General features: G+C 41.6%; 1 protein-coding gene across 3 annotated transcripts in view; it reads left to right on the top strand.

Annotated features, from left to right (window-relative positions):
- Nucleotides 1-22,379, top strand: part of MAPRE2 (microtubule associated protein RP/EB family member 2) — a 62,270-nt gene that overhangs the window by 1,879 nt on the left and 38,012 nt on the right. For 2 of the 3 annotated variants that reach the window (XM_084280036.1, XM_084280035.1), the window contains exon 2: nucleotides 17,971-18,098. The exons of the other annotated variant lie outside the window; for it this stretch is intronic. In XM_084280036.1, coding sequence (XP_084136162.1) covers nucleotides 17,971-18,098 — 128 coding nt within the window. The remainder of the gene's footprint in view (nucleotides 1-17,970; nucleotides 18,099-22,379) is intronic. 3 annotated transcript variants of the gene reach the window in all.

The following is a 22,379-nucleotide window of genomic DNA, read 5'->3' as shown; positions in this document are numbered from 1 at the left end:
TATTTGGAAAACCTCTGTTGAATGGGGGTCTCCATGATCCTTGTCCAGTACGTTTGTAGGTCATTTTCTGCAGCTGTCAACAAGTCAGTTTTCTTGCCCTTCTGCCTGTCATTTCATACATTGAACTATGCCTAGAAAAGATGCTTTGTGAGGCTGCTGTTAAGCACACAATGACAAAAACGATTATATCATTTGCCCAGTTTTCCAAAAACTGAAGTTGTTCTGTACCTGAATAGCCTTTCATCCAGCGGACTTAGTCTTGTAGAGCTTTGTATTCATCAGTATCCATAGCTAGAGCAGCAATATAAGCGAGTGCAGAACTATTAATACTAATGTTGCATGTTGTTTTGGGGCAGCAAATAAATAATCCCATTCAGTGTGTTTCAGGAATAAGCCTTTGATGCACAAATAAACATTTCCACTAGGGAATCCTATTTAGATTCTCTTTGCCTTGTGGAACCTACCCTGATCTCCAGGGTCATGACATCTGTATCTGTTAAGATTTCCTTCCAGGAGGGAGAATGATACTTTGTTTTCACCTGTAGCTCTAAGTACTTGATTAAGTAAATGTCAACCATAACCAAAAGGAAACTATGAAGAAAATAGATGAAAACTGTGGTGAATCTTCTTGATGCTAAAAAAGAATGGGCTTTCAACTTCCTGTAGTCTTTGGTCCTTGCTAAGTTTGAGTCGCAGCAGAAAATCACTAAATATCTAACAGATTGATACCATCAGTATTGTACCTACTGCCTAGTGTACCTAATGCTGTGCTGGACTGTTGGTGCCATGCTGGCTATAGAGCAGACTTAGGGAGCAGCCTCTACAACTTCACCATATGACACATCAAATTGCTATGCCTTTGATTGTCTGGCTGGTTTATTCCATTTGTACCTAGAATATAGAATAAATATGTCATTAAACACAGCCTGGAGCATGACATTGGATTAGCAGTTGTACAGCCTGGAAGCACGTACTTTGTTGACAATAGACCTCTGTGTATTGCAGCTTTGCTTTTAAGTTAGGCTGCATCTAACCTATGTACAGGGGTTCGATATTTGCCTTTCACTTCTTGCTCCTGTAACAACAGAAATGCCTCATTTTACTACTTTTAATGTGCTCTGTTTCATAAATACTTTAAAACAGAGGTAGTGTGCTTGTCGATCAGAATAAATTTGTGCCTACCAATTTAGGTATTCTCAGACCTAAAAAAAAAAAAGGAAAACATTATTGTTTTAAATACCAGCTCCTACCAAAGATTTGATATCCAGACTCCTGAAGCAGATGTGAAAAGAGCTGAAGTTTATACCATTTTACAGACTAGGAAGCTGACGTGTAAGGAGTTGCCCTAAGTTATCCACTGAGTTGAGGATGCCGTAGGGAACTGAGCCTCTACCACATGAGTACCAACCATGTGCTCCCTATGCAAAGCCACAAATAGTTTTTTCCAAGTCTTCCAAAGGACATATTATATTTTGCAGACTGGGACAAACAGGGCTGAGGTGTTAAGTTTCTCATCCAGTGTCACTTAGCTGGTAAATGGAAACCGGGTACTTTGGCATAAAATATAGTCACAGGGAGATGTTATCTTTCAGAGTAAATAACTGTAATTAATCTGTATTTCTCTACTGAAATGCTGTTTCCAGGCACCTCAGATCAGGAGCCTGACTTTAAAGTTTGGTTGGAACTGAGGTGTTGTTTTGTTGGCCCAAAATAGATTTGGGCTCATTTCTGAGAAAGGCATTATATTTAATTATAGTTTTACTTGTATGTTCAAAGGAGACTGAAAAAATTCAATGAGAAACCAAATCAACAGCTGTGTAGATAATTTTTTTTTAAACAGGGTATGTCTGCAGTGCTTTTTTGCCAGACTCCAGGCATCTTGTGTGGTTGATCAGCTCATCATATTTTTAAAAGCTAGTTGTACAAAGAGTTCAGATGTTTCCAGGTTTGAATGGCATATCTAGCCTAAACCACTCCGGTCTAACAAACTGTCATACCCTCTTTGGCAGGATACTATGCCTAACTCTTTTGTTATCTGTGTGCTGCTAGAAAAATGGGTTTCTGGTCCTTTGTACACTGGCTATATTTAGCTTTATACCCAGAACTTTCACAAAGTGGGGGGAAGGGAGCCAGTTTCCTGATTATTCTTCTTCAAATCGCTAAGCTAAAAGAAACAAAACACACCCACCCACCCTCCTATCTATGAGTATGTACCTTTCTAATGGTATCTGTTTTAAATATTTGGTGTTCCTAAGTGTCGCCTTCCTTTTAGCAATCATTAAGCTGCTGATGTGTGGTGGTGCAGTGCACAGTAACCAGAGCTGGATGGAAGCAGCAATTCCCTCACATGCTGCTGAAATAAACCATGGGGTGTTACAGTCTGTACTTGGCTGCCTTGGTTTGCTGCTGTGGGAGCTGAGAACTTCCATGCTGAACGTCCAGATTTGCATTATAGAAAAATCTGTTGTCTTTGCCTTCCCAACTCCCGATGAATTGCCGGATGCAGGCTGGCCCTGCGCGGCGGAGAGCATCCTTCCCTCTGCAGGACACGTCCTTGCCACTGTCTCTGGCCACTCTGTGCCTTCCATACATGTGCAGCTTTACTCAGGGTACAAAGGGAGACTTATGGCTTCGCTTTAACTCTGGGCAGAAGGTATTTCTTGCTCTAAAATTAGGTTCCCTTGAATGTGGTGAGCAGGTAATTCCAACGAAGTAAAAAAGAACATTTGTGTTGATAAAAGTTGGTAAGTGAGGGCCCCCAACTTCCTGACAACTGGGAAGATGATACAGAGTAAAAGCAGTGAGTTGTCTTCTCACTTCATACTATGGACAGGCATGACTTTTGATCCTCTGAAACTGTAAATGCTAATCAAAGCAAATGCTACTCAGTATATTAGTAACTGAAACATTTTCAAAGGTGTTTTCTCTTGGCCTAACTGCTCCTACTGAAGATCATGAGAATTTTGCCACAAATTTCACTGGAGGCAACGATAAATGTTAGTTTTAAAACCAAAACCAACCCATAAATCACACCCCCTAAATTTGGCTTGAGCTTTTCTAAAAGTGATATTTGTGATAACCCCCTTGTCTGTCAAACATCTGGATTGCACAAGTTAGTTACAGCTATCCAAGACAAGACCATCCTGATGATTTACAGCCAGCAGCTACTAGCCAGTGTAAGACGTGCCATGCAGAAATATTTTCTCAGTTCCTGTGAGCTTAGGTACTCTCTATTGTCTCTTCTTTCACTTTCATAAAGCTGGCTTCCTGCCGCTGCTGCTTTTCTTTAATCTTGTTTTCTGATTAGGGAGTACTCTGCCTAGGGAGAGCTGTTTTGGTGAATATCTTCCTCTGGGCAGGTTCAGCTCTTGAAAAGTACAGGGTGAAACTGTTTGAAGACAACTGGGAATCACATATGAGTGTGTGTCTCAGGGGGTTAAGAGGATGAGTCTGCTCAATAATGCATTGGTAGTGTGAAGCCTGGATAGCCTGTGCCTGCATTATTGGGCTGCCTCTCTTGACCTGGATTTCAATCTTTGAAGGATATATCTTCACAATGTTTTGGGAGTTGAGGGTATTTGTTAAAACCAGGAGCTAACAGAGAAGCAACTTTACTGGGGAGCTGGAGGGGGGAAGAGTATTCCATAGACAACCCAGTTTGTGAGTAACCTGCAGACAGCACCCTCTTCTCAGCTTGCACCCAAGCGCCCTCACCAAAAAGGTCTGAGTGCACCTCGTTTGCACCCAGCCTCTGTGTGTTTCGGAAACATCCCGTAGGTGGGAGGCTGCATTCTGGGTTTTGGTGCATGGTGTGGGGTTGGGGTTTTTTTAAACTACCTTGTTGAGCTGCATAGCAACAGCAGCGTGTTTCTGGCATACTAGCCAGAAAGTTTAGGATATGCAAGAACTGAACCTTATGCTGTCACTTTTAGAAATAGACATTTTGGCTTCTGCCTACTTTCTTCAATCTAGCTTCCCTGGAAAACAAGTACTGAGAAATATGTTCCACTGTGAAAGAAAGGTGACTTGGAGGTGGGGCTGCAGTCCCAGAGAGCCTGTTTAAAGCTGTTCCTTTGAGTTTTTCCTTTGCTGTGAGCATGTCTACTTTGAGGGAGATGCAGCTACCTCATGCCAGCCAGACCAGACCACAGGAATGTTCTCCCAGGTTACATACCTGGTCTGACCTTTTGAGATGTAAAACTTATTTTGGGAGGCAGTAAGAAAAAATGCATGCAGTATGTCTACACTTTGAACCCTGGCATTTGAACAAGTGACTTTTTAAAAATATCTTCAGAGGTTTTGGGGCTTGGGGGCAAGCCTAGTTTAATTTGATGGTCTTTCCTCCTTCCTCATGCCCAAAGCTAATTATAGCGAAGGCTTGGTGAGGAAGAAGATACATTGTGTGCCAGCTTTTCATTTTGGAGATGCGACTCTCAGCCTTTGTTTGATAATTGGAAATGAGTGGTCTCGGCACATCTGTTCTCAATCTCACAAACCACTGAGCGGGATGGCACGAAGGCTGTAGCGTGGAGTAAGTGTGGTGGTGGTGGCGGCGGCAGTGAGACTCATGCCATACCGGGGCAGCATTCGGATACTGGTGTCCTCTTTGCTTGCTGCATCCTGATCTCTGGCTAGCAGCTTCCAGTATGGGTGCTAGGGAATGTAAATGGAAAACATCCGTGTTTCTTCTGCGGATGGTGTTAGCTGAGTGCTGCGTAGCTCTTTGGATCTTGCTCAGATCTCTGCTGCCTGACTCACCGATAAAGCATCTTCTTCATATTGTTGCATTATAATGAGGTGGGAGGGGAAGGGCAATATCAGCTATAAAAGTTTACTGAACGTGTATTTAACTGTTGGGGTTTAAAAGCGGTGGCTTTGTTGTCTTGAACACAACTCTGTTGTCTTTTTGCTATTAATTTAATTCAAAATAAAAACCTTCTCTGTGATATTTTGACAGAATTTTGTCTTGTTTTCTGGTAGTAAACTAAGTGATTAAATACTAGATGGAGAAGGCTATATGTACTGAAAGCACACACATTAAATGGCTCAGCCTAACCCCTCTGAAGTAATTTCTGTTTCTTGTAGAGCCCCATGCTTAATGAAGGGTGCTTTTGTGTTAAATCTGGTTTTTTTGCTGTGCTATCCAAACAGGAAATGTAAACATTCATCAGTGAGTCGAGACGTAAGGATGTAGCTTCCGTAGGAAATCCTCTGACTGTGCCAAATCGTTCTGCCTGGAAAGGAATATGCCGTGCAGGCCGCGGTCTTGATCCTCTGGCCTTGTGTACGGCCACCTTGCGATGCTTACTGGTGTTGACTGGGGAAGGGAAGGAGTTTGAAATATAGGTTGAGGGGCTGGAAGATGGAGCCTGTGAATCTGGGTCCTGCACGGGTGGAGGGGCAAGAACAGAAACATCGGTGTGAGCTCATGTGAACTGAAACAGAAACTTTGAGTGGTCTGGAACAATATTTAAACAAGCTATGCAAACTGAAAAATTCTCCGTGTTTGGGATTTCTTCTGTGTAAAATGTTTCTGTAAAATTTCTTTTCCAGTGTGGCAGTGGGCAGCGTAAAGAGAGAGCTTATTTTGTTCTGATGGCACGGTGCAAAGCCATGCTGGATGTCCTGTTTTTCCATATGGCTGGCTGTATTTTTTCCAAGGTTTACTTTCTCATATTATATTTCTTGGCAATTTGGAACTCTGAGAGCTAGTTGGCAAGATCTGTGGACTTCAGTTTTATCTTTTAGGAGTAACTCAAGTGAGCATTCCCCTCCTCCATCCCCCCCAGCAGGGTTCCTTAGTACTGTACAGATTTCCTACCCAAGCAGCTGTAATTATTCAGAGATGGACATGAATGCAAATTCTTACCTGTCACTCTGGAATGCAGTGTTGATGCTCAGAAGGGCTTGCTGGCAATATGTATTAAACAATTTTTGGGGAACGAAAATTCATTTTAAGCAAATTTTATATGGTTGTTATGCTTTGTTTCTTAAGGATAATCTCTGTGGAGCTAATCCAGTCATGTTATGAATAGGAAGTACTGAAATATTTGAAATAAAATATGCATTTGCTTTACTTATGGAGGCAGTGTTATACAAATCATAGCTTATTGAAATAACTGTAGAATCTGTGAGTAATTGTTTGTGTGGAAGTGGAGTATATAACCCAGTGATATGAAAGTCCCACGGGAGCTTTCGTATGCAACGAGACTGCAGCGTGAGTGTCCTAGGAACACAGAGGCAGTGAAATGATAATTGGCTGAATTAAAGTTATACCTTTTCCTCATTCACATGTAAGCAGCTGTTCTGTTGGAAACCTTGTTATGCAGAGTAGCGTTAACTATATTTTACTTAAATTTTATTGGTTTGGGTCCATATTACTCCTTCCCATATTAATACTTCAAAGCTATGCAAGATGTAGATTCTGAATTGGGATCTGAAAAATTGTTTTCTGCCAACACTGTCATGTTGTGCTATTGTCAGACTCAAGGAGGCCCAAGGAATATTTTTTCTTTAATGTGTATATTTCTGCCTGCAGAAGTTTGCTTCTACAATGTATGCTTTTAATCTGTGGTCCCCAAGTGTGACATGAGTTTCACAGCAACGGGGATGCTGTAGAATTGCCTTGGCTCTGAAGCAGCTGTATTTTTAATACAGTGAGGTGGGTTTTTTTTTTCCTGCCACCTCTTTAAGCACCCCTCCACCCCCAATTGTTCCTGAAGTGCTATACAATATGGACCTGGTGGTGCTGGTGATGGAGATGAACATGAGTCAGCAGTGCGCTCTTACAGGGAAGAAGGCCAAGCCCACGCTGGGCTGCATTAGTAGGCGTGTAGCCAGCAGCTCCGGGGAAGTGATTATTCCCCTCTGGTGCTTCCGAGCCCACATCTTGCATACTGTGCCTGAATTTAGCCTCTCCTCTTTGAACAAGACAGTAACATACTGAAGTGAGAGGGGTGGAGGGCTAACAGAATGGTCGGCAGGGGGGAGGCTGGAGCGCATGAGCTAGCTTTGGCCAGCTTGAAGAAGAGAGCTTGAGAGGGGAGAATCTCATTGCAGTCTTCAGCTGTCATACAGGAAAGGAGAGAGAAAAGTTTGAGCCAGGTTCTTCTCAGAGGTACCTGGGGAGAGGATGAGGGGCAATGGCAGTCAGCAGCTGCAGCAGCAGAAATGGCTTTAGATACTGGGAGAAAAGTTTTCACAGTGGGGATGGCCCTGGAAGAGGTTACCCAGAGAGGGTCTGGAATATCTGTCCTTGAAAAGACTTGAAAATCAGCTAGTTTGAGGCTCCATCGGCAGCGAATGGGAGGAGGTGTCTCTGGAGCTCCCTGCCTGCCTGAAGCACTTTATTCTGTAACTATTAGGCACAAACAGCCTTTGAGTTCAAAGCCCAGCACAGAAAGTGATTAAACCAGGCACTTTAAAAGCGAAAGGAATATCATTTGGCAACAAGTTTAGTACTGCCACCGAGGTGAATCAAATGGAAACAAAAAGTGTGTGTACACAGTCTCAGCCTGCATCAATTTCAACTGCTTTCTAGTTTAACTCTTGCAAAAGTGGTAGTGCTGCTGTAATGTATTAATTACTTCACATTGTATTATCTAAATCACTGTGAGCAACTTCTGCAGTTTACTACCCAGGGATGACCACGAGTTCGTAGACACACAGTAGAGCCAAGTGATAGTTTGGCTGTGTCATAAAGTTAATTATGTACATTGCAATTAAAGATTATGTCTTGAAGTTAAAAGCTGATAAATTACTCCCTCAGCTTTTAAAGAATTGTGTCTTTTTTCATGCAGAAAAGATTAATGTTATTAAGTTTAATCTGCAGAAAATGTGTAATGACAAGCACAGCTCTTAAACTGTGTCAGATGTTGCTCCCTGCTTTTAGAGGGAGTGGTGCAGAACTGTGGTGTTGCGCGACCTACAGCAACATTGAGGGGGTTGAAGAAACTAAATATTCACATTGCAGCACAGGTTGTTACCTTCTTACCTTTGACTACATATAAGTGCAGTTAAAGCAAGCAGTACATTTTTCTTGGCTTTGTTTATTGTGGAAGTTGAACCTGGTATGTCACCGTTTGCCAGCTGGAAGCAATACACTTTAGGAATTGACCTCAAGATATTCCACAAAAGGAGACCAAATCCTATTAAATGGGACATCTATGCTTTCCTTAGCTTAAGGACTGGCCTGTAGATGAAGACTGTGTTGCGTCAAAGGAGTAAGCACCATTAAATAAGAACATTATTTGGGAAAACAAAGCTTTGGAGATTTTCTTCTTTAGATAGGCAGGAGATTTTAAAAATCTAAAGCCCAAAAGAAGGCGCCAGTTTCACAGACCTTCAAAGACCAACATGGTTGAGAAAAACAAAATCAGTTTTGGGGAAGCTTTACTTGATACTGGTATTGTCAGCAACTGTATTAGTAGTGCAATGACAATAAAATAAGTTTGTGGTTACTGGCACGCACAAGAATAATCTATTACGTGTATCACGGATGGTTGAGCTAGTGTGTTCATAAAGGGCAATTTCCTTTGTGAAGGATTAGTGAATTTTAGTTTTAGTTGCTCCAAAACTAATTTAGCAGTTGAGCAACTGCACTTAAAAGTTCAGTGCTACTTTAGATAGTCGTTGGTAGGATTAATTCTTAAATGCAAGTCATTTGCTGGTAGTATCTTGAGCACCAACATAATTTCAGAGTGTGTCCTTGTCTGTTAGAGTATTACCTCATGAGAATGAGGGAAGAGGTCAAGTTAGTTTGGTACCCAAACCCAAAATTAAGTGTTGTGGCTGGTGTGTTAACACTTGAAATCTTTATGATGTTAATAATGATCTGTAGGGACTTTGTACAAGCTGAAGACAGAGGTATTTATTTGGGCTTATTTCAACATGCTCAGCTATGTCAAAACTCTGAGATTTTGTATAATTAGTTTTGGTCTAGCTTTCACCAGCAGTGGGGAGAGAAGTGGGAGAGAGATTGAACACAGAGCATAGAAGCATAGAGTATCGGGCGTTGGCCCAGTGGTCTGCAGGGGATCTACATGTGGTTCAGGTCACAGAATCACAGTTGCAGATGCCTGCTGGAGCTTCTTCCTAGAAACCTGCCCACAGAGCCCCCTGCATACCCAACAGAAAGCCTGATGCTTGTCTGCTTAACCCCAAATGGCAGCACAGCTGTGGCAGCAGCGGGAACCCTGGACACCCATACTAGAGCTTAATATTTTGCCTAACAAAAATACACAGCGGTCTTTTAGGGAGTGATGCACCCGTGAAAGCAGCCAGCATGGTTGCCTGTTACTTCATCTGTTGTCACATGCTTGTTTACAACTACAGGGGTAAAGGTAGCTTAAAATAAATGTTGTCTTATACCCCTGCTCGGTGTCGTCACCTTCCTGCCACGAGGACTGGTTTGGGGATGGAGTGAGGCTGGCTGCCTGCCTGGCAGCTTGGGCACTCTGTCATGCAGGCTCTGCTCCTGCAGCTTTGCCCACGGGTCCTGGGACACTGCACTTTCCCAGGTGTCACTCCAGGGTCCTGCAAAGTGACTACATAGAAGGCCATGATTAAAGGCCCTTGTTGCCTGTGGTAACAGGGACATGGACTCAACAATCCTCAGTGGGTTTCTTCCAATTCAGGATACCCTGTGATTCTAATGTGTGCATATTAGGGTCAGAATAAAAGTTGCCATGCAGAAAGCAGTGTGTATCTATATCTGGCTTTAGTGTAAAAGAGAATTGACGTATGCCCAAGTCCTGGTTCTCTGTACCACATGACATTATATCTGAGTAGAAAAGGTATGTTGTAGTCTCTCTTTAGCTATTAGAAGACGCTCTTTGGGTTTACTTCGCGTGCCTTGGACAACCAGGCTTTATTAGGTTTACTGTGGTCTCCTCCTAGAAGATGGCAGCTCTGTGTTAGGGGAAAGACATCACATTTCCCCTTATTTAATCCTCCCATTTTCCCTTTTTCCCAGGCTTGTCCTCCTCTGAAACCCGTGGATGCTCAGTGCCTGTCTCCTGCTGAGTCACTGCCTTGCTCACCCGGCTCTGGGAGGGGGGTGGTGGTGAAGTGCTTGGAGACTGCTCAGGCCCCTGCCAGGAAGGCTGTATAGTATTACAAAATCTCATTTGCCATTACGTTATGCTTGGAGTAAACGGCGTGTTACTTTAGCCTTTCACCTCCGAATGTATACATGGGGGGGGGGGGCTGGGGGGGGCGGGTAGGGGGAGGGTGGCAGAACCCTGGATAGGTCAAAACTAAATTAATTCGGTGACTTCATCAGACTCTAGCTAGTTGGATCTCATCCCTGCTGAACCTCCCAAGCCTGCCCACAGCGTTTTCTGGACTTAAAAGGCGGAAATGGCAGGAGATGGGAGCTGCAGGCTGGCTGCCCTGCCAGAGCTGCTGCCGGGGCTGCAGTGCAGCTGCTGTGACGGTGGCTTGTGCCTCCTTGGGTGCCTGGCAGCATTGTTTTTTCCTAATCAGGGTTTCTTGATTATTTATACCCTTTCCTAATAGGGGGCAGATGTTTCCCTGGTGTAGGTTCAGGTGACAGCTCAGGTGCCCCCATCGTTTTACCTGGGAGTTCATGCACTCAGGGCAGTGGCTTTGGGGACAAGCTCTCCTCAGCTGCTCTATTTTCCAGTAAGCTTGCATTTGTTAAAGTCTTTGGGAATCTATTTCAGAAAAGACTACTACTTACCTGTCATCTAATGGGGGCAAAAAGACAGGAGGTTCTCCTGTTCTTTGCAGAGCCCAGGACAGGAACTGAGGCTTGCTAAAATGTGCTGCCTCGCAAGGCATCCTTTCTCCACCATCAGTGTACTAAGCACTTCTGTTACCTCACTTTATGGCATGCTTTTAACATCTTAGAAATCCTTCAGTGATGTCTGCATGTATGCTTAGTAATCTGTTAATTTCCATGAAGGGAAAAAATTAATAAAAGCTGTTAAGTTTGTTTTGGTGAATCGAAACTTTGTTTCACAGAAGGTTTCGTGTTGGTTTATTCAACAGCTTTTTCAAGGTTTTCTAGTTACAAAATTGTCATAGATCCTCATCTGTTTTCTAAAATGTGTTTCTAATTGACTTGGGTTTACTATATAACATAAGCCTGAGAATTATTTGTCTCTGAATCAACCTTTACTTTTTTTTCCACAATCTTTGTCTGTTGTAAAAGGTAGACTAGTTGCCAGCATCTATTGTGAAAATTTTACGGGTTGAATGTCTTCCTTCCGGGCATCAGAGCAGCAATTCAAGCTTAAGATGTTGGAATTGAAAGCCTCAGGGGTAGGGAGGGTAATAACTATAAGTAAGAGCAGTTTAGTTTTTTTTAAACGTTGCAGCCTTACCACACTTATGTTCCTCTCATTCAGCCCACTTCAAAGTTCTCGTGGTTCTCCATTAATAAAATGCCTTCTTAATTTGTTGTAAAATATATTTTGTACTGAGGTTTGTGCATCTTTTCACCACGTTATTGGGTGCCTGCTCAGCATCAAGCACTGCTGCTGCTACTTTGACTAAGTTGCAGCTTAGGGGTGACAAGCACTCCTGTGATTCCCTCCTAACCAGACACAGTGGGAAATTCTGTCTGAATTGCTTCCATTTTGTGTAAGCTCTTGACATCTGCCTGTCTTGAACCCTCTATCCTTTGTCAAGATTGGTTTTGCTTTGTGGTTTGTTGGCTTTCTTTTGGGTTTTTGTTGGGGTTTCTCTTTAGTTGAGATTCATTTACTCATAGAAATTGATAAGGAGCCTTTCAGGATATGCAAATACTTTCAGCCACAATTAAGATATCGGTAGTTATGTGTTAATATTGCATTGTACTTTTGGAGGAAAAGGTGAACCCCAAAGAAGAAAAGACCAAATTTTGTTAGTATTGCTGTGGAGACATGCCATTATATATTATGTTGCTATGCAGTTTCAGTGACAGCAGGAGGAATGAAAGAATGAGAAGGCAGTCAGAGAAATAAAACCCAATCTTTCTTATACTATGCAAATATGAACTGCCAATTTAAAAAAAAATTCAAGGAAGTGGATGTGTTCTTGTCCTCCTCAGGTGCCCTAAAATTAATACCCTGAGCACGTAATAATTTTTTTTTTCAAAATTTTTAACTGTTCTGATTTCAGTGATCTACCTTAATTTCATAACTGGTTAGTGAATGAAACTATTTTGTTAAAAGTTTGCAGTAGACAGTGTAACGTCTTGCTAGTTATTGGGCCATCTCAGAATTTTTGGCTCAAACTGTGTATATTGTTTGAGTACTTTTGATTGTGTTTTTTCAGATTTGGGTGATCTGAATGTCTGGAAAAGAACCAATGTTTTTCTGCCACACAAATAATAATTTTTCCTAAAGCTGCATGTACCACAAAACAGAATTGCCACCAGTCTTTATAAGTTACTTAGATTTGAGTCTAAACCACTCCTTGAGACCCATCATAAACATTTACCTAGGTTAGAACATCCCAGCCTTGGCAGGCAGCTCTAATTTAAAAGAACAATACTTAAAACATGCCCTAATCCAATAAAAGTTAAATCACTAGTACCCTAGCCTCACTTGTATTTAAACAGGGAACTGCAAGAACAACAGAAAATAGCTGTTAGCTGTGCTAAGTGGTAATCCTGCGACATTCAAGCAATCAAACTGTGCGTGGGTTGCCTCGGTCTGGTCCAGGCTCTGTAAGCACACTTCACAAATCATCTTAGGCCCTCAAGTCAGATCCACCTTCTGAAGTTAAAATGGCATTCAGAAGTGAGATATGTAGATACTAAAGGATTTTTAGTATTTCGGGGCTGTTTAGTGACATGAGAACAGTGCACAAGAGATTTGACATTCAGCATTTTAAAAGGTATTAACTTCTCCCAACATTACAACCAGAGGATTCTGTTCTCCTTTTCCTCTTTTCCCTGGCAATACCTCATTGTGATTAATCTTGAACTCTTACGAGGTTCTGACTAGACGGAGCCTTTGTGTTGCTTGTTGCAAATACTACTTCAGTTGCAGTGCTCTGCTGCGAGGGCTCCAGCCGCAGCCACTGAATTTGCTGGAGGGGTACAGCGCAAGTCAAAAGGGGAGAGAGTAAGAACGGTGCTTCCTGTGTTATTTTTCTGTCCTCATGATAAAGACAGCCTGGAAGATTACCTGCCTCTAAGGTCTGTGGCTAAGGCTGTGTGCAAGGGATGTTACAGAAGGCAAGGTCCAGCTGCACATCCCCTGCTGTTTCAGAATGGTAGGAAAGGGTGAATTTTGCTCCTATAGGAATGTGGCCACTGAGGCTGGCAAGTTTCTTCCTTCAGGGCTTTTTTTTTTTTTTTTCTTTTCCAGTAGCTTTCATCTGGAAAGCCTTCCCAACAGGAGCTACAGCAGTCACACTCTTAGCCTTTCTGCTGCATCTTCTGCTTCAGTAATTTTTGGGGTGAGATCCTTTGTGTTAAGTGGCAGCATCTATCCTGATGCTACCCAGGTGCCAGTTTCCAGAAGGCTCATCTTTGTATTGTCGCACAGGCTTTCTAACAGGTCTAAAAACATCACAATTGTACAAAACAGGAAGGTCTTGGAGGTTCAGCGGCGATGGCACGTGTGACAAGTTTTTTACCCTGTGGATAGATTCTTTCCTCTACTCCCTCCAGTCTTGCTGTTGTTACTGGTTTGGCGTAATACAGCTTCTGCTGTCAGCAACTGTTAGTTTTTCCCTGGAAAAATAAATACGCCTCTTGCAAAACTGTCCTTAAACACAGCTGGATAACACCTTGTAACAGCTGCAGTTATCTGTAGCAAGAGCAGTGGAATATGTGTAATAGCTGCATGTTCAGTGCTGCATGTAATGCCTTGAAAAATTAATACTCCTTTGGGTGTAATGTTTACCATCAGACATGCTGAGCCAGTGTATTTCTGACCGGGGAAGCTGCTTAAGCATATGCATGATTTTCAGCACCTAACGACTCCTCTGAAGTCAGGTCTGCGGTGCCTCGCCGTGCACGTGTGTTTTTCTGGAATGGCCCAGGATAATAAATAGAGACTCTCCCCTATGGCTTGTTTTTATTTACTAGGGATTCAAATTTCAGTTTCTTATAGGTACAACAAGGCATTGGCCTTTGTGGTTAGGCAGCACTGCAGCAGCTAGAGGATTTGAATCTCCACCCATGTGCTTTGAAGTGTGGGGTGTGATGTGCTATCTTCAGACTGCTTTTAGGTGCTGTAGAGTCACCAAGCATATCTATGGAAAGTAGGAGCTTTAGAGATCTCACTGAGGTAAATGCTGATTTTCAGGTTTGTATAAGCCTCATCACACCCTTTTGCTTGAGAGCCTTCAGTCTAAACAAGGGAAAGGCTAAGAAGCCGAAAATGTAAATAATGTTATTGTATTAGCCCGCACAAGTAAACTGTTAGCTGCTTGGCTGTTCAGAGGACAGCTTGTGACCCTCCACCTGTCTAGCTGGGGGTTTCTTGTATCACCTTACAGATGTTTCTTAAAACGCCTTTTGAATCTGGATCACATTTTTCAAAGCAGTTCAGCATATGAGTTCTGGAGAAAACCTGGGACCAGCTGTGGATGTTGAGCACAGAGGTTCTTGTTTGTTCCCAAGCATGGTGGCTCTGCTTCCAGTGTCTGGTTGTTCTTTTTTCTTCTTTTTTTTTTTTCTTTCTTTTTTTTTCCCCTCCTTCTCCCTCAAGATCTGTCTGTGTGGCAAACAGGATATGTGTGTATCTGAGCACCAAATTAGAACATGCTTACTGGAAAGGAAACCTTTCCCAGCTGAGTTTATTTCAAACACAGCCATTAGGAGGGTGGGGGACAGAAGAAGCGAAGACACGGTGAACTCTTTCAAGAGAAGAGCCCATGGAATATTCAGATGTATGTTAACAAGTCATTGAGAGTGAAATGGCAATGGGCGTGTTGCTGATTTTTCTAAACAGAAATTCTGATTCATTTTGCGCACATTTGTTTAAAATTGTATTGATACACATTGTATTGAAACAAATTGTTTTGCTTATCTGTGTCTACTAATGCAAAGTTATTGTCTCTAAGAAAGAGCCTGAACTTTTGTTTGACCCATAGATAATAATGCATTTCTAGACACAGCATAAGTTGTGTTGCAGCTACCCTTCAGGGTATCATTGTAAAACTCAAGGTTATTTATTTACTCATCGTTTCCTGATGTAGAGTTCTCCATCCTGTGTAAGAACAAAAGAGGTTGTTTGCTCTCATGTCACTTGCTGGATAGGTATTTGTCTTTGCAGTTGCTTTTGGAAGAGTGTGATGAGGGAATTTCTTCTTCCTTCCTGTGAGTGGATTTTCTGGCTCTTTTTAACAGAGTAGACCTGCTGCTTTCACTACTGGTAGCTGTTGGTCATTCCCAGTTCTGCTTGGTCTTGATAGGACAAAATTTGGATGAAGTAGTGGCAATTGTAAACGAGGCTACCTTTATTTCAAATGTTACCACCCTAAATATCTTTAGCTTCTTTAGAAGCAAGTGAGCCCGTCTATATTGATCTCTTGGTTTAATATTAAACTCACTGTTCTGAATCTTAAGCAAATATTAAAGTCACTGTTACTTGGGCTGATCTTGCAAGCAACACTGAACATGTTAGTTTAATAATGACAGTGATAGTATCTTTCTGCTAGCTTATTATCTATATGAAAAGGCTAATAATAATAATAATAGGGATAATAAAGCAAAAACCATGCTTTCAGTGATGGTTTAACCTTTGGATACTATTAGTAATGAAGGTGCTGTTTGCCTTCATCCTGTGCTCCCTCTCTTCCATCCTGATGCTGAAGCCAGGCTTTCATGGTTAGCCGTTACAGTGTGGTTGCAAGAGTGAAAAGGGCACTCGGCCCTACTTTTAAAGCTGTGTGCCTAGTGCTGAACCAAGCACTTAAAGCGTGCCGAGACCTTCACTAAGCGTTACAGTGAGTGCAGGGCTATGTGCATACAGCCAGCTGTGCCGCCTGGGAGCCTGCGGGAGGAGCCGAGCGGGCTGATTTCTCCCCAACTTTGGAGGTGCCTGTACAGAAATGGGTAGAGGGGCAGCCTGGTTCTGAATGAATTGCTGGCAGTCGAAGCATGACTATTGGAGCATGAATTTCTGGAGCCTGCTTTCCCTTACTGGTCTGTTTTTTCTTCTTGTTTTCATTCCCCACCCCCACCCTGCCATTAGGCAGATTTGGGGATTTTATGTTTTGGACCTTAATGCCAGCAGATTTTTCTAATTTTCAGTATCTTCTAAATGAAATCTGTTTCATAAAAGGTGCCCTATATTATGAACTTTGTCATCTTGTATTTTAAGAACGTTCCCTGCTGTACGTAGTTACACATGTATATGTTAGTGTGTCAAGTTCCATGCTGGTGGGGTTTTTCCACCCACTTTTTATCTGGGTTGCTCCCCCACACCTGAAAAATGGATTAAGTCAACCTGCAGTCATTGTGTCTTCTGCAGACTTGTCGATCAAGCTTCAACAGTTACATCTTTGCAACTTGTCAATGGAAATAGTCTCTGCAAACCTCAGATCTCCCAGAGGAGGGAGAAGGTTGAGGTCCAAGGCTGAGGAGGTTGGACTGGCACCAAAGCCAGCCAGTTAAGAGTTAGCTACAAGGTTAGTGACAAAGGTGTGCAGTCCCCACCAAACCCTCTCTCTCCAAGAATGGCACAACTTTGACTATTTGATCATTTGTGAGTCACCTTGTACTTGGATTATTACTGATTGGCTTCCTGAAGCCCACTTGTCTAGGGAACATTATTCTTTTCATGAATGATCTTGACTATGCTTTTTGAACCTGTTGATGAGATAAACTTGAATGTACTCATCTTTTGGCAATGTTTTGCAACAGAAAGATGTGACTAGTGGAGAAAAACAGGGAATAAAATTGAGTAGTATGCATTTCCAGCCCATGCATTGGGGACTGGTGAGAAAAACTGCTATGAATAAGAGCTACTTGCAGGAAAGGACCTTGGCTAACTAGAGTGGTCTATTTAGAATTATGTGGATATAAAAATTTTAACTTGAAAATTTGCTGTCTCTTACAGTCAGACCTTCACCTCCTGGTTATGCCAGCAATCATCCCTGAACATAGCCAAACAGTTCCAGACTTACGTTTCAGCAAGACCTTGGAAAATGGCACTCTGACTTTATAAGAGACTGAGGATTGATTTGTTTAATCTAGCCTACCTGGGCACTGGGACAGACTCTTGAGTGCTGTCCCTAATGCATTATGAAATCAGCTCTGGGAAAGAAAAAAGCCATTAGAGATGGAAGATAAAGTTGGCAGAAGAATAAATAGGTTTAATCTGAGAGGAAATATTCCTAATGTTTTAGAGGAATTGGGCTCTGCAGCAGCTTTCCAACCAGTTGGGAGTGCAAGTCTCAGTTACTTTCAGGATAGAGATTTCTAAATTGACATAAAAAATCTTGCATCCACTCTGTGGCTGTTTGGAACTGAATTAATGATCCAAAAGCCCCCTGTCCCAGTTAGAAACCAGTATTTGAGGAAGTAGAACAGCTGCATCTTCTAGAAGCTATCTGAAGATTAAATACTGCTTTAGGCAGCCTGACATCCTGCAGTGGCAAAACCCCGGATGGACTGATGTCAAATCACTGTGTTTGTGCAGCACTATGTGATGAAATCCCAGGTTGCTGAGCCTGCCTGTGTATCTTTAGGCTGTCTTTGATTCTGTTTTTTTCCTACCTTATTAGGATTAAGCAGAATGCTGCTGCTTTGTATGTTCTTTCAAGTTCACAGTGACAGCCAGAGAAATACATTCATTGATTCCAAGAGGACCTTGAGGAGGTCATGTATGAGAGTAAAAATTCAGCCTTCTTTCTCAAGAAGCAAGAGAAGGTTGTGCAGTGATGCAGCTTTTCCTTCTTTTTTTTTTTTTTTTAACAAGAAGTGTGAATTCATTTTATCCAGAAAGCTATTAACAAAATGTTCAAAAATAATTTTTGTCCTTTTTTCTTCTTTCCTCCTAGTTGGGGAATGGCGGTCAACGTGTACTCTACCTCTATAACCCAAGAGACTATGAGCAGACATGACATCATCGCATGGGTTAATGATATATTAGCTTTAAACTACACAAAAGTCGAACAACTCTGTTCAGGTAAGAAAGTGTGGTGTGCTTTACAAATGTTTATTTTAAAACCACTTTAAAAGTCCAGTTTGTTGAAAATAGATAACTTTTAACTTTGACATAGAACAGTCACCCTGAGAAAAGAGACTAATGTATGTGCTAAGGAAGCGGTTTTGTGTTCACGTTAAACATGGAAAGATAAGGTGCCTTAAGAAAGCCTAACAAATGCAGAGGTGAATGGGATGAATGTAGCAGAAGATACACAGAAGTAATAAAAGGGTTTACTAAAGAAGAAAAGAATACAGTGATAAGTTTTTGTGTTTTAAAGCTACTGGGGTGGTATCTTTTCAAATGGAGAGGGGCCGTAGCTGTGAAACAGGCAAATGGAGAACTGACAACCCAGGTGAACAAAATTCTCTAGCACCTTTTTTTACTTCCTATTAAGGGTTCTCAAGTCCCTGCTGCTGTTTGCAGGAAAAGAGCACGAGTGTGACTGAAGAAAAACATGGACTTGAGGAAATGAGACTTTTAGCTGCTGTGAGGCTTTAGAAGCTTGTCAGGAAAATCTGCCTGTTTCTCTTTAAATGCAACCAAAATCTGGTTGTAAGTAAATTTGGTAAGGAGCCCTGGAAAAGGGGTAATGGTTTAGATACTTTGGACATTTTGGTTAATCAAAGTGGCAGCTACAAGATATGTGTTAAACAACAGGGTCTGTAACTAGGCAGTGACTAGAAATGACATGCACAAAGGCTGATGTTTCACTGAGAATAGAGATGCCCCTGGGGAGCGATTGTTTCTGATTTCCTACTGTGATTTTTAAATCTGAAGATGTTTGTGTTGGAGGAGATCTAACTTAGATCGCTACTTCCAGACAGCTGACATGCTGGGAATATCTTACTTAAGAAGACAATGCTCTAAGTACATTAAACTGAAACCACATTACCACATTCCAGCTATTTACAGATCCAGCTGAAATGCATAAATGGGGATCTTATATTCATATATTTGAATATACCTGCTGTTCTTGGTAAGTTTTGTGTCTCAGAGATGATTCTTGAAAGGTGCAGAAATCTTTTGAGGACCACAGCCTCATAGCCTACTCTTCAGAATTTAAAACTCAGATCTCAGCTGCAGAAGCAGGCTCGCAGGCTTGCACAATGACTGTAGAACTGAGGTTGAAAAAGTCCAGGTTAAAGTGCATGGAAATAAGTGAGATAAACTGCATCATTAAAGACACAGAACATGGGAAATAAGCTTTTTAATAGTTATTAAACTTGAAATTGTAATGTTATATTTAGCTGGCTTTATGCTTGCAAGTCTGGAAGTTAGCCTAAGTATCTCTTTTGGTGAATTATACATAAAGTAAATAATCATGTGGGGAGGTGTGTGTGCACATGTGTAAATATAGATGTAGCTATATATATAAATAGATAGGCACATGCACACACACTTACAAGGAGAAAGAAAGATACAAGAAAATGGACAATTTCATCCCAAAATACCCAACATTTGCCATTGTTTGAAACAGGAAGCATACTAGACACGTTATTGACTTGTTCCTGCATAGCTATTTATATGCCCATAAATAGTTGAAAGGAAGCTTTTGAAGTTAATTCTCCATTAAGTTAAATGTGTGTGGGCTTACCAAAAAAAAAAAAAGACCCAAAAGCCAAAAAAAAATAGCCCCAGTGCTTTCCCAAAACAGGGTAGAGGTGACCTAAGATATTTTTTATTATGCAGAATACAATGAGTTAAATATCTTTATGATCAGATTGAAAGACTTCATTTGGGTGGGACAGGCAGGAGAAAAGGATGGAAATTGTCACAAACCCACTGTCCCATTTCATTACACAGCTGCTTATGCAACTTCTTCTGTGTGACCTCTAGTGAGGATTTTAGGACATGCCACAAGGGAAAAACTGAAAAAAGGGTCGTCTCATTAGAGCTCTTACTCCATCCTGTATAAAATTAAATCTTTTCTTCTTTTAGAACTTCCTGGATTGTATTGCTTGCTATTGTTACCCGGTGCTTTTACATTCATATCTGAACAGGTCAAGGCTGTAAACTTGAATTTCCCCATTTGGTCAAGCTTGATACTTCTGCGCTCTTACTTTTGTGTTAATGTTCATTACAATTCCAGAAGGGGCTTTAATGGTTCCTTATCTAAAGTAGCATTCTAGTTCAGTCCTTCCTGTGGCCCAGAGGACTTTACTCTCTGAACTGATGAATCTCAATTCTACTAGATAATTGCACAGCAGTCATTTCAGGGACTAGGTCTTTCCATTTGCGACTGCATAGATTGTTTCTCACGCACAAGACGTGTGTGTAGAGATATGGACAAGAAACTTTGGAGATCTTGCTGTATATAATGTAGTTTATTGTGTCAACTCCACATAGCTTATTTAACACACGTGTTGTTTATTTAGTGTACTTCTAGTGTAGTTTACAGGATGGAAACTAGGAGAATGGTAGCACAAATGACCGACTAACCAACAGGCAGGACACAAGCAAGCATGGTAGGGACTATCATTTGAGCACAGTTGATCTAACTGATTCATTCTGTCTTTCCTTTGGCTGATGTTTCTTGAAGCTTTGGCAGCTTTCATGCAGCTTAATGTTAGCTTCCATAAAATACGAGCATTTCTCCAGGACTTCAAAGAGAAGGAATATATGGGAAACTCTTTACAACTATGAAGCATTTCTCAGCATTATCAGGGAGCTTGCAGAGCCACTGTAACTGAATTTTCATAAGCTACTGTAAAACTGTATGGACATTTTCTTCTTTTTTTAGAAAAATGCATTAGGATTTGTCATGCTGTTCTGTGACTATTCAGTTCTTGTTCATCCATGTTAATAAGGGGCAATTGAAAGGCCAGAAAAAGCTAAATGCAAGAGAATTACATTGGAGGGGGCATGTGTGGTTTGCTGAGTGTGAATAAGAAGCTCAAAGACGTTACTTTTAGGAGGCACAAGCTACCTAGTTGTGGCATAAGCTGCTGTTCAGCATCTGGCTGTAAGACCTCACAGGTGCCCACATTTTGTAGCCAGCCTAGCAATAATTTTTGGTCATTCTGAGCTTAAGCAAGAAGAAATAATGTGACATTCTGCCTCTAGTAGAGGCTTTATTCAGAGTATACCTCAGGCTTAATGTGACAGTTCATAATAAAGTTGGAACAACCTAACAGCCCTTCTTTTTCTTGATGCTGTGGAGAAGTAGCTTTGATAATATGGTGCTGTGGTAATACCAGCCCGTTTCCCCAGCTGCCAGTTACAGGAACAGAGTTGCTAGGATAAGAACCAGCAAGGGAAGAGACTGGCTTAGTCATAAAGTATTTGTATTCTTTGGGAGCCTCGCATGTGTTTTTGTCTCTGCTAAGTAGGCCAAGCAAAGTGCAGTGTCCCCTGTGCTTTCTGAATGCTTGCTGTAGTAGTGATATGCCGAAAGGGCCAGGTTATGGATGGATGCAGCTCTGGAGAGGCTAAATTTGGTCTGCAGGTCCTCTAGTGATTTTAGTTTTGACAACTCAAGAGAGAAAAATCGCTCTGAGCATCTCAAAGCAATACAGCACCCTTTGCTTTAGGGGAGTGACATTCTGTCAGGTTTTTTGTTTCCATGTCTGACTTTCTGCAATATTGTTAACCTGCAAATATGAAATTTATAATCCATGGTTTTAATTGAAAGCATAGTGCATTGCCTTTAGGTGGGCATTCGACTTGAGAGCATTTAATTTGATAGATGAATGAAAAATAATAGAGAACAACTGAGTGGATTTAATGTAGTAGAATCCCATGCGCAACACCCATAGGCCTGGTGAATAGGAGCTTCAAATGAATTATGACACGAGCTGTTTCTTAGGAGTCATGCTATTTTTGTAATGAGTACACAGTGGCTTCTTTAAAAGAATTCTGACTAAACAGCTTATAACTGAATTTTCTTTACTAAGGCTGTTTTTCATCTATAGGGAATACCAAGTGAACAGTGTTACAGGGCTTTCATGAGTGTTTGGCTGCTGCATGAGAGTATATTCAAAATAAGAGTCAGGCAGGAGACTACAGAGGACTTGCATGTGAATTAAAATGAAAAAACACAAAGTGTACAAGCTATATAAGTTATGAGCGAGGAAGCTAAAAATGGTAAATATAGAAAGGAAAATGCAGCCTGATGTGAGGTATAATTTCCGGCTGAGCTATATTTGTGTGATCCTTTGAGGTTAAGGAGATACAGAATCTTCCCCCCGCTTCCCCTTCCGTGTTTGAAAATTCTCAGTCGAATTATAAACTTGCAAATTGTCTGGCCTGCAGTGCATACAG

Source organism: Gallinula chloropus (genome assembly GCF_964237585.1).
Source record: "Gallinula chloropus genome assembly, chromosome: 2".
Taxonomy (NCBI): domain Eukaryota; kingdom Metazoa; phylum Chordata; class Aves; order Gruiformes; family Rallidae; genus Gallinula; species Gallinula chloropus.
Note: the sequence above shows the minus strand (reverse complement) of the source record. Positions and strands in the feature narration are given on the sequence as shown.